The 18255-nt window shown below is 32.3% G+C and overlaps 1 protein-coding gene and 1 pseudogene across 1 annotated transcript; both read right to left on the bottom strand.

The window, feature by feature from the left end:
• Positions 1-1612: 1612 nt before the first annotated feature.
• On the bottom strand, positions 1613-6050 carry LOC116125865 (protein phosphatase 2C 57-like). The gene is made up of 11 exons (XM_031411582.1): positions 5617-6050; positions 4952-5080; positions 4714-4816; positions 4492-4602; positions 3971-4050; positions 3801-3854; positions 3071-3187; positions 2895-2949; positions 2724-2756; positions 2579-2625; positions 1613-1787 (listed from the first exon to the last, which is right to left on the bottom strand). The coding sequence occupies exons 1-11, from the start codon at positions 5931-5933 to the stop codon at positions 1664-1666; spliced, it is 1170 nt and encodes a 389-aa protein (XP_031267442.1). The 5' UTR covers positions 5934-6050; the 3' UTR covers positions 1613-1663.
• A 5456-nt stretch (positions 6051-11506) lies between these two features.
• Positions 11507-16872, bottom strand: LOC116125873 (annotated as a pseudogene).
• Positions 16873-18255: the final 1383 nt, after the last annotated feature.

Genomic DNA, 18255 nt, shown 5'->3' with positions numbered 1-18255 from the left:
AGCTACTTTCATAACTTTAATTTATGTTATTTTCTAATGGTCATAATTGGTAGTATTGACACTTTTTTTTTTTGGGTTTTAAAGCTTAAAATCTTTTTTAGTCCATTTCTTTAAAAAAGAATTATCCCTAATTCATAATACTCCTTTAATAATAATGCCTAACCTTAAAATTAGCATTAATGTTTGTGTAATAACCTTGATATATTGCTAAGGATACTAAAGCGCTAAAATCTAAATTAAAGTAGGCAAAAGATAGCAAAAAGATCTGCCATACCAGAATCCTATTTTCTGAAAGTCCTAACCCACATTTAGTGGCTACAGTGAAAGGCAGTTTTAATATTATCATGATTCAGAATCCCTTCCCACTCATTCAACCAAAGTACTAGTTAGGCAAAGTGAATTAAGACCAAAATTCCCCAGAAATCTGATACGTTTACAAGTCTTAAAACACTTATAAACATGAGTGGACAAAGAATTGCATGTCCTAAAACACTTGCTTATTCAATTGAATAGAAGAATTTTAGTCAAAGTCCTAAAACACTTGGATTGTAGAGTGTGGAAAGCAATGGAGAAAATTCGGTCCAAACAAGTTCTAAGGAGGGAGAGAGTCCAAACATTTCGGCTCAAACCATTCCAAGCTCAAGCTCAACAAGGGAAGCTCAAGCTCACCAAGAAAGAGGCTCAAGTGTTGAAAATGTCCAATCCAGCCAAAGCCTTATTCCAAAGGGAAAGATCTACATGAACCCTTATTGGATCCATTTGCATGATTCTCAAGGCCTAAATTCTTACACTCTTATTAGTAGACTTAATTAGAATCATTAATCAAGTTTTGATCTAATGAAGTAAATTTATTTCAACTAATGGGGTGGTTAAATACATAGATCCTAAAATTAGGGAATTATGTCTCTTTGCATTAAATAGGCATGACCTTGCTTTTTCAATGAATGACTTGTAATATTAGTTAAGTTTTTTCATTTTATTGTATTTGTCAATTACTTGTTTATCCTTGTATTTGTCAATATAAGGGCAACTATTTCATTGTAATAATTAGCTTATGAAATATATGAAATTGGTTTATCCATTTGAGAGAACTCTTATATTCTTGAGTATGCATTCTTTATCCAAGTCTTGATAAGGAGATTTGGTGGTGAATCAATTCAAGTTGGTCGAATAATCCTTTAAGCTTGAAGTATTTCTACTTGTCTTGATGTAGATTTGCAAGTAAGTGTGATTTAGTTATGTTTTTAATTTGGCTGAATTTCTACTTGATTTTTGGAGTATGTTGTGTTGTTGAAATTGGTTGGAAATGGATCAAAATTCATTTGCTTCAAAAATACCAACACATCTATATTAACATCATTGGCCATTACTGCCAAGTATCTCCTTCAATCTTATAAAAAAACTTGAGCGGAGAACTGAAGAACTGTATATGCAGGAAATGTGTGTGTCTCTGCGTGCATGCATATTCACAGTAATGATCATTTTATGAATTTCAAAGATGAAATGAGATAAATAGAACGTGAATAATATGTTTTTTTTTTTCTTTGAGATCGTTCGAGATCACCTAAAGCAATATTATGAAGGGACGAGACTAGTACAACTAACAATATAGGCAAAAGAATTAAATCTATGTGAATGTATACATTTTCAGAAGCCCTCACATTCATAAAGAAAGCTGAGATGACATCCATATTGCAAGCGACACAATTCCAATGGTAGCAAAAGCCTGCCCGAATTCATACACAATATTTTGTTGCTGAAGTGGTAGATTTTGCCAGTCTGTCCGCCTGAGTGCGAGTCAAAATCAAGAACAGACAAAAGGTTAGACAAATAGTATGGCATAGTAAGAAGTAAATAGGAAGGCATGAAGATAGAATATGCTTGTATGTGTCTGACCTGGACACATCAAGGACCATTTGGTTTCCAATTGAAATAATCCATTATTTACCATGCATTAAAAAAAGAAAAGAAAAACAAATACATTTGAGATTATGTTGCCTTCTTTCTTTTCATTTTCCCGACAGTTCAATAATATTTAGATGTGAAGCTGACGAACTCTTCTGTTTGGAATGCCCAAGAATGAGCAAGTATGCAGCAACAAACTTTTTCTGTACCAATTTCAATTATAATACAGAACTGGGGGGAATTAATGAAGCTGTGCATCCATGGAGTGGACACACAACCTACGCCTAAGTCTGAAGATACTATTTTCAGCTTTTTTAGAGTCTCCTTTATTAATATGAATTAAACATCAAGGGAAAATGTAGTAATTAATTCAGGGTGACAAAATTCTTTTTCACTTTACATAAAAATAGATGATACTACAAAAAGAGCAACGAGAGTGATAAAATGAGTGCAGCTAGAGAACATTCCATTTATAAGTGAAATCCAAATGCTGCAGATTAATTTTTCGCAATGAACTTATTTTCACATTTTGGGTAGGTGATATTTTATAGAAATTTATTTTGAATTAATATCAAATTTGCAAATTATAGCTTAAGCTAGGTTGCAAATCAACAATGATGTCTCAGTTCAGCAGCATAAAAGAAAAATCAGACTAGTACAGACATGGGCATACCCTAAGTCGGCAATGACAATGCTGACATTATCTTGGGAATGTCGGTCCTGCAGAACATTTCCAATTCCAGAATGTATAAGTTACCAAGTACAATATGACTATTTTGTGTTGAAAAAAAAGGCAACACAGAAATATTCCACGTTACCAGAGCTGCTTGTGCAAGTGCTTCACAAGCTACCTGAAATCAGAAGAGAGGAAAATGAACACCGAACATGGTCACAAGATCATTCAACAACAGAGAGATATAGAATTAAAAAAGTGTTCTGATTACGAGACTGTTATGGAGCAAAACATCAGTACGAAGCAGAATGATTACCTGTACATCTCCATGTTGCTGAAGCTGATTCCTGACAAAAGTAACTGCTTCTGAGCTGAAACATAGATAGTTAACACATAAGTGGTCTCTTTTGAGCTACCAAAAATACTGCCTACTACTTAGCGAGCACTTCAGGAATATTTAAAGAACCAAGACAGAAGGGTTGAATAACAAACTTGTTCATGTAATCCCATAATCCATCAGATGCCAACAGTATAAATTCCGCATCTGACCCAAGATCTATTTGGAAAATATCTGGCAACGCAATAACCAGGTCCTTGTTGAGTTTCACTCTGTACAATACAAAGAATGTACTCATAATCAAAACAATGTTGTAAGTCCAAAAGTGTCTGTGAGTATTATTTTGCTATAAAATACCACATAGTTTTGCAACTTAATATAAAATCATGCTACATATCAATTAAAATAGCTGAAGCTAATCTTGAGACAATATAACTTGGAAAATTTTCCTTGATGATGCATTAGTTCTGATCAACCTGAATTAGAAATATAAATTGCTGAAACTCTGTCTAGCATGTCATTATTTATTAAGTCAATAGAAAGTGAGAACAGTTCGGTCATTTGTTATAGATATAATTTATATGCTTGTCAATATCTGTGTCTCGATCTTAATCAAGCTTAAACCACTCAATCAGCAGTTCTGAAGTAAAAGTAAAAGAACCATAATCAGTTTCAGACTGTAAACAACTAGACAAAATTTCATCTTCCTTACTGGTGTTATGCCTTTAAACTAGGCAAGTTGAACCTCAAAATATAACCCATATGATGGAATTCAAAGTTGACCACAGGGTAAGCATACTAAATTTTTATGTCTGCTCCGATTTTCCCTTGTGATGAAGTTGATCCAATTATCAAATAATCAGAAACTTTAGACAAAATACCTACCGAGAAACAAATTTTTCAGACCATCTTCCTTCATCAACACCCTTCTTCAACATCCTGTGCACATGTAAAACATCCCAAATCATTGAAATTTGCCTACAGCAAACAGATTATATTCAATTTTCAGAAATAGTAACAGTCAATAATTGAACAAAAAGCATAAAGGGACGCACTCATTCTTCTTTGTCTTGAACCGGATGTCACCAAAAGCACGAGATACGGCAATGTCTCCACAAATCCTCCCATTGACAATCTATAGACAGTTTACATGTGAACTACCATCAGCCACGTAATGCAAGTTAGAATATGAGCATCAAGGGAACCATGGAGTTTATGACAAGGGTAAACACAAATCATAAGTATATAAGAGGTTTTGATTCCGTACTGTCAAAGACCCTAGTAGCTCAGAAAAGAAGCCAGTTAAAGATTTAAAACAAATGAGTGGCATACAAGAAAATACGCCTCTGTATAGCCTAAAGATATTTGGATATTTAGATTCTGAAGAAGAATGACAAGTTGAGGTATGCAGAAACTGTACAAACAAGAACATCAAGCAACTATGTTCGCACAATTTAACAGATCCTGCATCATTTTTTAATGCTGCAATTCCTCTTCACTTCAAAGAGAATTGGCCACTAGAAGAGAAGGAAAATGTAAGAAGTAAAAACAAAATTTGAAGAATAGAAAAACACACCCATCCACCTGCTTCTCTGATTCTTCTGATTTCTTGAAGAGAGACCTTGTTGCTTCCATAAGGCCGATGAGGATTAGTTAGTATATCTGCTTTTCCAGAACGAGATAGTACCTGCATCAAAATATTAATTGAAGGCATATGTTTCTATTTGATTCCACAGATTTTATCTAGCAAAAAATGAGGCCCAGAGCATCATAACCAGCACAAACTTTGGATCCGTACCAAACATGAGTCGCCAACATGTGAGATAAATAGCATATCTTTTCCGATCAACATAACTGTGGCTGTTGCTCCGGATTCGTCTTCCTCCGCATTCATTTCAAGCCTTTACAAAATGAAACACCATCTAAACCTTCAATGCAATAATTTAGAATATACAATTATATTGAGAGTACATACTGTATGCATATATCTTCAAAGAAAAGAACAGTGCCACAGCATAAAGAATCTATCGGCTCACCAACTCAACAATTTCTTATCAGCATTTTGAAAAGCTTCCTCTAAGGCCTCTCTAATTGCATTGTAATCTTTTCCACTCAATAACAATCCACCTTGTAAAGCTGCAACGCACTCTTTGTATAGCTCATCCCTGTGTTGGAAAATCAGATTAAGAACAACATGAAAAGAAAATTATACAATTGAATTAATTCCATATTGATTTTTCATTCCTATTCCGTTCAAATGCCGCTAAACACCACAAAATATATGAGATTCAGCACTCAACAAATTTAAAGCATCCTACAAATCATAGAAGACTTTCTTGTAACATGGAAACCATCCACAAATACATCGATAAATTAGCAGTTCATTTATTTTAAATAAAGGGTAGTGCTGAATCTTAGTTATGAACTCTGTCATGTAACATCAAACATTACATTTGTAAAATGAAAGGTTGTAGTTCAAGCTGGAAATCTAATTCTTTCCAGGAAATTTCAACCTTAGTCAAACGAGAAGACCCTTTATACAATTGCAACATAATTGAAGCACCTAAACTAGTTTTACTAGTAAACTTGATTAATCGGAGAACTACCCAGTAATGGAAATAAACTACATGATCGAATATGATGATTTGTAAAGCACAAAACTAAGAAAAAGAGACCCATGAGAGTTATGAAATAGACAAACCGAAGAAACTTGACAGAAGAGACACCACCGTGGCCATCAAAAACAGCAGCAAAGGAGAACCCATCAAGGCCATCGGATTGTATAACAAGATCATCCTCCATCTCTTCACGCGGGCCCTGCAAACTGGCGGAGCCCCATCGGATACCGGCAACGCCACTCAAAGAAGAGGGCGCGTCGATTGCAATCGCGGAGACGCTGAGAGTTTTAGCTCTTGTAGCAGTTACAGTATTGGTTTTGTTGGCGGGCTTGAAGTTAGATTTGTAATTGAGCTTGGATAAGAGAAACCTCTGTAAGTACTGTTGGCTTAGCAACGCCATTAAGACTGACTGACTTACTGAGTTGGAGCACCAGAGAGTTGAGAGGGAAGAGAAAAGAGTAAGAAGAGAGTTAGTGGTGGTGATGAGTTGGGTTAAAGAAAGGATAAGAGGAGTGAAGGAAAGCCTCATAACTGATTTAACCGATTATTTTCTTACGATTCATGAGATTGAATTGTCACTTTCTGTACTGCTCCTGTCTTGTCTACACTTTACACTTAATTTTTCTTTAGAATATGTATCATCGAATTTCTGTAAATTATAAACGCATTTATTTTTCTGAAAATACTATAAAATAAGGAATGTTCACGACGCCCTCTTTTAATATTTGATACAAAATTTTAATTATATTTTTTCATAAAATTACCAACTTATTTACTAGATCAGATGGTTGACTTTAAACGAAAGAGATGTTATAATTTCACATAATTTTTAATAAATTTCAGATATATTTATCATAAAGCTGCCTGTGATTCAGGAAATATTATATTACTATAAATATTTTATATTAATAAAAATATAGATTATCTTGAAGATTAATAGAAATGTTTGAAAAAATGTGTTTGGTTAAATTAGAATAAATTGATAGGTATATTATATTGATATATTTAGTTGGGAGGATAAATTGATGGGTATATTACAGTAAAATCTCTCTATAGTGATACTCTATATAGAGATAAACTCTACATATTCATAAAAAATTCTAGTCCTAATTTGGGATGGTTATAAATAAGAATAAACTCTACATTGTAATAAGTTATAATTTTTTCTAATTCCCGTCTTAAGAAAAGTTGTCTTTACATAGTAATAATTATCTGTATATTACAAAAAAATATATGTTATGTAAAATTAAAGGTTTAAAATGAAATAAAATATTTATTTAAAATTGTTTGGGACAATGATTTATGCTTTAGAGTTATTATTACATCTTTAACCTTACGAGTACGTAATAGCTCGTTAGCATGGATACCTTCTGGTTGAAACCAAAATATTTTTAGTTTCTCAAGTATGTTTAGACCTTCATGGCACAAGACTTTTTGTATTTACGTACTATTATCCTTAGGATCATTTCCTTTCTCTTCTTGTCTAATTGCAACAGTGATTTCTCATTTAGTTAAAGCATATACAATTTGTTGCTCATTTGGATAATCGAAGAAGACATTAATATTCATTTGATTTGTGTAGTGAAGTTGTCGAATCTGATCACTCAATTCTATAGTGACTCTTTTATTCTCCTCATCCATTTCATTTGTAACTTACAATTCATTGACATTAGTGGTCCTAATTTTGCAGCGCTTAAAACCATTGATAATTGTTTGTGGCTTCACATCAATTGACCATGCATCAACTATATTTACAGTTCCATCAATGATACTTATTTTTGCTGGTTCTAAGAAACGATCTTTTATCCATCTTAAAAGTAGGCAATCGAAGCGCTAAATTGAAATCCTAATGTTACTAAAATATGAATTGAAATCCTAATACTACACTACTAGGACATTAATTATAAAATAAGAAATCAAAACTATAATTTTTGTAACTATACCTCGATTAAGTTATAACCTCCTTATAATAATAAAATTAGTTAGTCCCACCATTATGACTATAGAGAGGTTTTACTATATATAGATTACTAAATTACATTCCTTTTTAAATATTAATATAATATTATTTTTTGAATCATTTTTTAACCCCCTATATTTGAAAATTTTCTAAAACACCCCAGCCATATAAAACTTTACTTTGTAACAAAATTACCCCCACCCACCCTAAGCCACTACCGACAGTCGACAGAATGGCACACGATCGGCTATATATGATCGACTGTGTGCCGACAATGCCAGTTTCATGAACAAAGACCTAGCCTTTTCACAGTCAGATCTATGGCTGTGAAACAACCATATCACGGCCAGATCTGGCCATCTTCGGCCATGAATCACATATCCATTGTTGAAAATAGAATTACCGATGCACGGACGACCAGATCTCGTCGTCTGTGTGCCGTTTCAATAACTGTCGACGATGGTGATTGGTCGTTAGCGATAGTCTTGGGTGGCTGGGGGTGGCTATGGTTTGGGGTAATTTGGTTGAAGTAGAAGGGTAGTTTCTTAAAAATCCTAAACATGAGGTTAAAATTGTCCATAAATTTATTGTAAATTGTTTAGATAATAAAGGTATTATTTTCGTAAAATTTTATTAATAATAAAGGATAAAATTATAACAAAATTAAGATTATCAAGTAATCTTAAATTACCTAAGAAAATGAAGATAATCAGATTAACTATTATATTACTAATAGTAAATACTATTAGTTTTAAAAGATTACTTAGACAATCAAACATAATAATCAAGTAATAAAAGATGAGATTACTTCATTCATAGATGGTTATCAATAACCAAACACGCCATAAGGATTATTACACATATAAACTCACTATAAAGATATTTACAATTTACAATTCACGGGTACGAATGATGACACGGCAGAACGTGGTTTAAGTCTGGCTAGTTCAGCTATTTATTCTGTGAATGACAGGCCAGCTTCACACCACCTGTATTCGGCAGCTAATTATTCAATAAATATTACTTTGCGTATCAAAATAACATTATATAAAATTAGTAAATAACATGATAATAAAGAGTAATTTTACATAACATTATGTACAAATTTGTTGTGTGACACAATTTTTTTTTTATTAAATGGTCCATTTGTTTTATATGTAATATAGTTGTTTATTTTTCAAAACAAAAGATACAATTAAAATTTAGGAAAATATGATGGGTTAAAATATTTGTCAAAACCAATCTTTCGACGCAATCCTAAAAATTAATATAAAGTTATAAAAATAAAAAAATGTTGTACTTTTTCTTTCTTTTTTCTTAAATATTTTTTAACTTCTAAATAATTTTAAACATATTATGTTAGCCTAATGTAAAACCTAGATTTGAGTAATATTGTTGTTGCAGATAATAATAATAATAATTGATCAAAGCAATAAATTCTTCAAACAACAATATAAGAATACAATAAAATACAAGTAAATGAAAGCTGGAGATAAAATAAAAAACAATGTATAAACCCAAACTAATTAATACATATACATCCATTGGATTGAAGCTTTTCCATCTCCTCCAAATGTGAGACTTTCTCATTTTGTCATTTCCTATTTTATTGGTACAAAGGATGGCCATCAAACTCTCCTAAACATTCTCACTCTCCATATTGTTCACTGTTCCTAAGTCATACACATAGCATATAATTTTTCTAATCTAAAATATAGTCTTAAACTTTCCTTTCTGGTCTCTGTATTTCTCTTTCTTCAAATGAACTTTTGGTTTTAACCAAAATAAGGCATGAAAAATCCTCTGCATCTCAAGTCCTTGAATCACATCTTTCTTGTTTACACTGTTTTAAAACTCGGACGTAATATACAGATAATTATTACTATATGGAGGCAACTTTCTTAAGACGGAATTAGAAAAATTATTTATTCCAATGTAGAGTTTGTTCTTATTATAATTACCCAAATTGGAATTGAATTTTTTATGATTATGTAGTTTTATTCTTCTATATGAGTATCACTATAGAGAAGTTTTACTCTCTCTCCTCTCTCTCTCTCTCTCTCTCTCCTCTCTCTCTCTCTCTCTCCTCTCTCTCTCTCCTTCTCCTCTCTCTCTATATATATATTATATATATATATATATTATATAATATATATAATATATAATATATATATATCTCAAAGGAGGCAATTAGAGTTCGATAAAATATAACCCAAATCCAATCGTCCTCATTTTTTTCAAGTGGATAATGGGGTAATTTTGGTATTCATAAAAAGAGGTGGCAGACATCAATAGATTTTCATTTTTTCACCTGAAAGGTATAATTGCATAAATTAATAAAAAAAGAAGTAAATTTCTAATAAAAAATTAAGAAATTATAACTAAAATTAAAATGGGGTTATTTATCATATTGGACCTCACTCAATGGGTTGAAGCTACTTTCATAACTTTAATTTATGTTATTTTCTAATGGTCATAATTGGTAGTATTGACACTTTTTTTTTTTTGGGTTTTAAAGCTTAAAATCTTTTTTAGTCCATTTCTTAAAAAAGATTATCCCTAATTCATAATACTCCTTTAATAATAATGCCTACCTTAAAATTAGCATTAATGTTTGTGTAATAACCTTGATATATGCTAAGGATACTAAAGCGCAAAATCTAAATTAAAGTAGGCAAAAGATAGCAAAAAGATCTGCCATACCAGAACCTATTTTCTGAAATCCTAAATTTAGCTACATGAAAGGCAGTTTTAATATTATCATGATTCAGAATCCCTTCCCACTCTTCACCAAAGTACTAGTTAGGCAAAGTGAATAGACCAAAATTCCCCAGAAATCTGATACGTTTACAAGTCTCAAACACTTATAACATTGGACAAAGAATTGCATGTCCTAAAACACTTCTTATTCTTGAATAAGAATTTTAGTCAATATCCTAACACTTGGATTGTAGAGTGTGGAAAGAATGGAGAAAATTCGGTCCAAACAGTTCTAAGGAGGAGAGAGTCCAAAATTTCGGCTCAAACCATTCCAAGCTCAAACTCAACAAGGAACGCTCAAGCTCACCAAGAAAGAAGCTCAAGTGTTGAAAATGTCCAATCCAGCCAAAGCCTTATTCCAAAGGGAAAATCTACATGAACCTTATTGGATCCATTTGCATGATCTCAAGGCAATTCTTACACTCTTAGTAGTAGACTTAATTAGAATCATTAATCAAGTTTTGATCTAATGAAGTAATTTATTTCAACTAATGGGTGGTTAAATACATAGATCCTAAAATTAGGATTATGTCTCTTTGCATTAAATAGCATGACCTTGCTTTTTCAGAATGACTTGTAATATAGTTAATTTTTCATTTTATTGTATTTGTCAATTACTTGTTTATCCTTGTATTTGTCAATATAGGGCAACTATTTCATTGTAAAATTACTTATGAAATAATGAAATTGGTTTATCCATTAGAGAACTTTATATTCTTGTATGCATTCTTTATCCTCAGTCTTGATAGAGAGATTTGGTGGGAATCAATTCAAGTTGGTGAATTCCTTTAAGCTTGAAGTATTTCTACTTGTCTTGATTAGATTTGCAAGTAAGTGTGATTTAGTTATGTTTTTAATTTGGCTGAATTTCTACTTGATTTTGGAGTATGTGTGTTGTTGAAATTGGTTGGAAATGGATCAAAATCATTTGCTTCAAAAATACAACACATCTATATTAACATCATTGGCCATTACTGCAAGTATCTCCTTCAATCTTATAAAAAAACTTGAGCGGAAAACTGAAGAACTTATGCAGGAAATGGTGTGTCTCCGTGCATGCATATTCACAGTAATGATCATTTTATGAATTTCAAAGATGAAATGAGAAATAGAACGTGAAATATGTTTTTTTTTTTCTTTGAGATCGTTCGAGATCACCTAAAGCAATATTATAGGGACGAGACTAGTACAACTAACAATATAGGCAAAAGAATTAAATCTATGTGATGTATACATTTTCAGAAGCCCTCACATCATAAAGAAAGCTGAGATGACATCCATATTGCAGCGACACAATTCCAATGGTAGCAAAGCCTGCCCGAATTCAACACAATATTTTTGTTGCTGAAGTGGTAGATTTTGCCATTCTGTCCGCCTGAGTGCGAGTCAAATCAAGAACACCAAAGGTTAGACAAATAGTTGGCATAGTAAAGTAATAGGAAGCATGAAGATAGAATATGCTTGTATGTGTCTGACCTGGACACACAAGGACCATTTGGTTTCCAATTGAATAATCCATTATTTACCATGCATTAAAAAAGAAAAGAAAACACAATACATTTGAGATTATGTTGCCTTCTTTCTTTTCATTTTCCCGACAGTTCATAATATTTAGATGTAAGCTGACGACACTCTCTGTTTGGAATCCCAGAATGAGCAAGTATGCAGCAACAAACTTTTTCTGTACCATTTCAATTATAATACAGAACTGGGGGGAATTAATGAAGCTGTGCATCCATGGAGTGGACACACAACCTACGCCTAAGTCTGAAGTACTATTTCAGCTTTTTAGAGTCTCCTTTATTAATATGAATTAAACATCAGGGAAAATGTAGTAATTAATTCAGGGTGACAAATTCTTTTTCACTTTACATAAAAATAGATAAATACAAACAGAGCAACGAGAGTGATAAAATGAGTGCAGCTAGAGAACATTCCATTTTAATGAAATCCAAATGCTGCAGATTAATTTTTCGCAATGAACATTTTCACATTTTGGGTAGGTGATATTTTATAGAAATTTATTGAATAATATCAAATTTGCAAATTATAGCTTAAGCTAGGTTGCAAATCAACAATGATGTCTCAGTTCAGCAGCATAAAAGAAAAATCAGACTAGTACAGACATGGCATACCCTAAGTCGGCAATGACAATGCTGACATTATCTTGGGAATGTCGGTCCTGCAGAACATTTCAAATTCCAGAATGTATAAGTTACCAAGTACAATATGACTATTTGTGTTGAAAAAAAGGCAACAAGAAATATTCCACGTTACCAGAGCTGCTTGTGCAAGTGCTCACAAGCTACCTGAAATCAGAAGAGAGGAAAATGAACACCGAACATGGTCACAAGATCATTCCAACAGAAGATATGAATTAAAAAGTGTTCTGGTTACGAGAGTTATGGAGCAAACATCAATACGAAGCAGAATGATTACCTGTACATCTCCATGTTGCTGAAGCTGATTCCTGACAAAAGTACTGCTTCTGGCTGAAACATAGATAGTTAACACATAAGTGGTCTCTTTTGAGCTACCAAAAATACTGCCTACTACTTAGCGAGCACTTCAGAATATTTAAAACCAAGACAGAAGGGTTGAATAACAAACTTGTTCATGTAATCCCATAATCCTCAGATGCCAACAGTATAATTCCGCATCTGACCCAAGATCTATTTGGAAAATATCTGCAACGCAATAACCAGGTCCTTGTTGAGTTTCACTCTACAATACAAAGAAGTACTCAAATCAAACAATGTTGTAAGTCCAAAGTGTCTGTGAGTATTATTTTGCTATAAAATACCACATAGTTTTGCAACTTAATATAAAATCATGCTACATATCAATTAAAATAGCTGAAGCTAATCTTGAGACATATAACTGGAAATTTTCCTTGATGATGCATTAGTTCTGATCAACCTGAATTAGAAATATAAATTGCTGAACCTCTGTCTAGCATTGTCATTATTTATTAAGTCATAGAAAGTGAGAACAGTTCGGTCATTGTTTATAGATTAATTTATATGCTTGTCATACTGTGGCTCGTATCTTAATCAAGCTTAAACCCCTCAATCAGCGTTCTGAAGTAAAAGTAAAGAACCATAATCAGTTTCAGACTGTAAACAACTAACAAAATTCATCTTCCTTACTGTGTTTATGCCTTTAAACTAGGCAAGTTGAACCTCAAATATAACCCTATGATGGAATCAAAGTTGACCACAGGGTAAGCATACTAAATTTTTATGTCTGCTCCGATTTTCCCTTGTGATGAAGTTGACCTATTATCAAATAACCAGAAACTTTAGACAAAATACCTACCGAGAAACAAATTTTTCAGACCATCTTCCTTCATCAACACCCTTCTTCAACATCCTGTGCACATGTAAAACATCCCAAATCATTGAAATTTGCTACAGCAACAGATTATATTCAATTTTCAGAAATGTAACAGTCAATAATTGAACAAAAAGCATAAAGGGACGCACTCATTCTTCTTGGTCTTGAACCGGATGTCACCAAAAGCACAGATACGGCAATGTCTCCACAAATCCTCCCATTGACAATCTATAGACAGTTTACATGTGAACTACCATCAGCCACGTAATGCAAGTTAATATGAGCATCAAGGAACCATGGAGTTTATGACAAGGGTAAACACAAATCATAAGTATATAAGAGGTTTTGATTCCGTACTGTCAAAGACCCTAGTAGCTCAGAAAAGAAGCCAGTTAAAGATTTAAAACAAATGAGTGGCATACAAGAAAATACCCTCTGTATAGCCTAAAGATATTTGGATATTTAGATTCTGAAGAAGAATGACAAGTTGAGGTATCAGAAACTGTACAAACAAGAACATCAAGCAACTATGTTCGCACAATTTAACAGACCTGCATCATTTTTAATGCTGCAATTCCTCTTCACTTCAAAGAGAATTGGCCACTAGAAGAGAAGGAAAATGTAAGAAGTAAAAACAAAATTTGAAGAATAGAAAAACACACCCATCCACCTGCTTCTCTGATTCTTCTGATTTCTTGAAGAGAGACCTTGTTGCTTCCATAAGGCCGATAGATTAGTTAGTATATCTGCTTTTCCAGAACGAGATAGTACCTGCATCAAAATATTAATTGAAGGCATATGTTTCTATTTGTTTCACAGATTTTATCTAGCAAAAAATGAGGCCCAGAGACATAACCAGCACAAACTTTGGATCCGTACCAAACATGAGTCGCCAACATGTGATAAATAGCATATCTTTTCCGACAACATAACTGTGGCTGTTGCTCCGGATTCGTCTTCCTCCATTCATTTCAAGCCTTTACAAAATGAAACACCATCTAACCTTCAATGCAATAATTTAGAATATACAATTATATTGAGAGTACATATGTATGCTATATCTTCAAAGAAAAGAACAGTGCCACAGCATAAAGAATCTATCGGCTCACCAACTCAACATTTCTTATCAGCATTTTGAAAAGCTTCCTCTAAGCCTCTCTAATTGCGTTGTAATCTTTTCCACTCAATAACAATCCACCTTGTAAAGCTGCAACGCACTCTTTGTATGCTCATCCCTGTGTTGGAAAATCAGATTAAGAACACATGAAGAAAATTATACTTGAATTAATTCCATATTGATTTTCATTCCTATTCCGTTCAAATGCCGCTAACACCACAAAATATATGAATTCAGCACTCAACAAATTTAACCCATCAAATCATAGAAGACTTTCTTGTACATGGAAACCATCCACAAATACATCGATAAATTGCAGTTCATTATTAAATAAGGGTAGTGCTGAATCTTAGTTATGAACTCTGTCATGTAACATCAAACATTACATTGTAAAAAATGAAAGGTTATAGTTCAAGCTGAAATCTAATTCTTTCCAGGAAATTTCAACCTTAGTCAAACGAAAACCCTTTATACAATTGCACATAATTGAACACCTAAACTAGTTTTACTAGTAAACTTGATTAATCGGAGAACTACCCAGTAATGGAAATAAACTACATGATCGAATATGATGATTTGTAAAGCACAAAACTAAGAAAAGAGACCCATGAGAGTTATGAAATGACAAACCGAAGAAACTTGACAGAAGAGACACCACCGCCATCAAAACAGCAGCAAAGGAAAACCCATCAAGCATCGATTGTATAACAAATCATCCTCCATCTCTTCACGCGGGCCCTGCAAACTGGCGGACCCCATCGGATACCGGCAACGCCACTCAAAGAAGAGGGCGCGTCGATTGCAATCGCGGAGACGCTGAAGTTTAGCTCTTGTAGCAGTTCCAGTATTGTTTTTGTGGCGGGTGGAGTTAGATTTGTAATTGAGCTTGGATAAGAGAAACCTCTGTAAGTACTGTTGGCTTAGCACGCCATTAAGACTGACTGACTTCTGAGTTGGAGCACCAGAAGTTGAGAGGGAAGAGAAAGAGTAAGAAGAGTTAGTGGTGGTGTGAGTTGGTTAGAAAGGTAAGAGGAGTGCAGAAAGCCTCATAACTGATTTAACCGATTATTTTCTTACGATTCAGAGAGATGAATTGTCACTTTCTGTCTGCTCCGTCTTGCTCACTTCACTTAATTTTTCTTTAGAATATGTATCATCGAATTTCTGTAAATTATAAACGCATTATTTTTCTGAAAATACTATAAAATAGGAATGTCACGACGCCCTCTTTTAATATTTGATACAAAATTTAATTATATTTTTTCATAAAATTACAAACTTATTTACTAGATCATGGTTGACTTTAAACGAAAGAGATGTTTAATTTCACATAATTTTTAATAAATTTCAGATATATTATCATAAAGCTGCTGTGATTCAGGAATATTAATATACTATAAATTTTATATTAATAAAATATAGATTATCTTGAAGATTAATAGAAATGTTTGAAAAATGTTTGTTAAATAAAAAATTGATAGGTATTATATTGATATATTTAGTTGGGAGGATAAATTGATGGTATATTACAGTAAATCTCTCTATAGTGATACTCTATATAGAGATAAACCTACATATTTAAAAATTCTAGTCCCAATTTGGGATGGTTATAAATAGAATAAACTCTACATTGTAATAAGTTATAATTTTTCTAATTCCCTCTTAAGAAAGTTGTCTTTACATAGTAATAATTATCTGTATATTACAAAAAAATATATGTTATGTAAATTAAAGGTTTAAATGAAATAAATATTTTATTTAAAATTGTTTGGGACAATGTTTATGCTTTAGAGTTATTTTACATCTTTATTAATTAAACATTTAAACTTAAACAAAATAAAACAAAACAAAATAAAATAAAATAAATCAGAAAGAAGGTTAACCCGGCCCAACCCGCGGCTTAACCCGACGGGTTAGGGTTGGCGGTCCGGGTTGGGCCAACCAATTCCCCAACATTGACGGGCCTAACCCGACCTGCCAATGTTGCCAGGCGGGTTGCGCAACCCGTTGCGGGTCGGGTCGGGCTGGGCTGAATGGGCTGTTTTTCCACCTCTAATCCTAATCGATTAGATTTGAATAATATAAATTTTGGAAAGAAACAGATTTGGGTTTGAATATTTTGGGTACGGCGATAGTTATGCTAACTTTTACCTTGACATACCCCATTTCGCGCAAAAAATATATAACTATACAATATTTAATATTAAAGTTATAAATAGGTTATATTATTTACAACGCAATCACGATATTCACATAGTATGCAGAAGATAAAGATATTAATGAGGTTTACAGCATCATTATTTTTTATATGAATTAATAACATAATAAAAATAACATAATTAATTTTTTCCCTTTCATTATTGTAGTTGTGACGAAGAAAGAAGATGTTTATTCTTGTGGTATTAGATGCTTAAAGTCATACATGCGACTTTTAGTTAGGCTTTGAATTTTTAATTTTATTTATTTTTGTTTATGATTTGTTTGAATAATTTTTATGAGAATAATTAAACTTTCAATAAATAGTAATTTTACTTTTTTTTCTTAGTTCTTCACTTATTAGATATGTAAAAGTAATATAAATTTTGAATTAAAAAAATATTATTTATTATTTGATCCTTTATATATATATATATATATATATATAGTAAAACCTTTCTATAGTCATAATGGTGAGATTAATTAATTTTATTACTATGAGAAAGTTATAACTTAATAGAGCCGTGATAACAATTTTTTTTTTTTTTTATAATTCATATTTTAGTAGTACATTATTGGGATTTCAATTGATATTTTAATACTATTAAGATTTCAATTCAACGTTTCAATTGCCTACTTTTAAAATGGATAGAAGATCATGTCTTAAAACCAACAAAGATAAGTGTCCTTGATGGAATTGTAAATACAGTTGCTGCATGGTTAAATTGAAGTGAAGCCACAAACTATTGCCAATTGTTTAAATCATTACAAAATTATGTAGCAAATTGATGTGAAGCCACATATTATTGCCAATTGTTTTAATCATTACAAAATTATGCAGCAAATTAATGTGAAGCTACATACTATTCCAATTGTTTTAATCATTACCAAATTAGGATCCCCGATGTCGATGAATTGCAAGTTACAAATGAAATGGATGAGGAGAATCAAAGAGTCATTGTAGAATTTTGTGATCAGATTCGACAACTTCATTACACTAATCGAATGGATATTAATGTCTTTTTCAATCATCCAAATGAGCAATAAGTCATATATGTTTTAACTAAAGAAGAAATCATTACTACAATTAGACAAGAAGATAAAGGAAATAATTATGAGGATGCATGATAGTACGGAAATACAAAAAGTTTTGTGCGAAGAAGCTCTAAACATACTTGAGAAACTATAAATATTTAGCTTCAAAAAGAAGATGTTCATGCTAGCCAGTAATCTACCCGCAAAAATGATGTACTAACAACTCTAAAGCATAAATTATTATCTCAAACAACTTTAGATAAATATTTTTTTTCATCTTAACCTTTAATGTAACATAGCATATTTTTTTTTTTTTTT

This window comes from Pistacia vera, unplaced genomic scaffold (genome assembly GCF_008641045.1).
Source record: "Pistacia vera cultivar Batoury unplaced genomic scaffold, PisVer_v2 Contig173, whole genome shotgun sequence".
NCBI classification, from domain to species: Eukaryota; Viridiplantae; Streptophyta; class Magnoliopsida; order Sapindales; family Anacardiaceae; genus Pistacia; species Pistacia vera.
The sequence above is the reverse complement of the archived record's forward strand: the minus strand, read 5'-3'. Positions and strand labels throughout refer to the sequence as shown.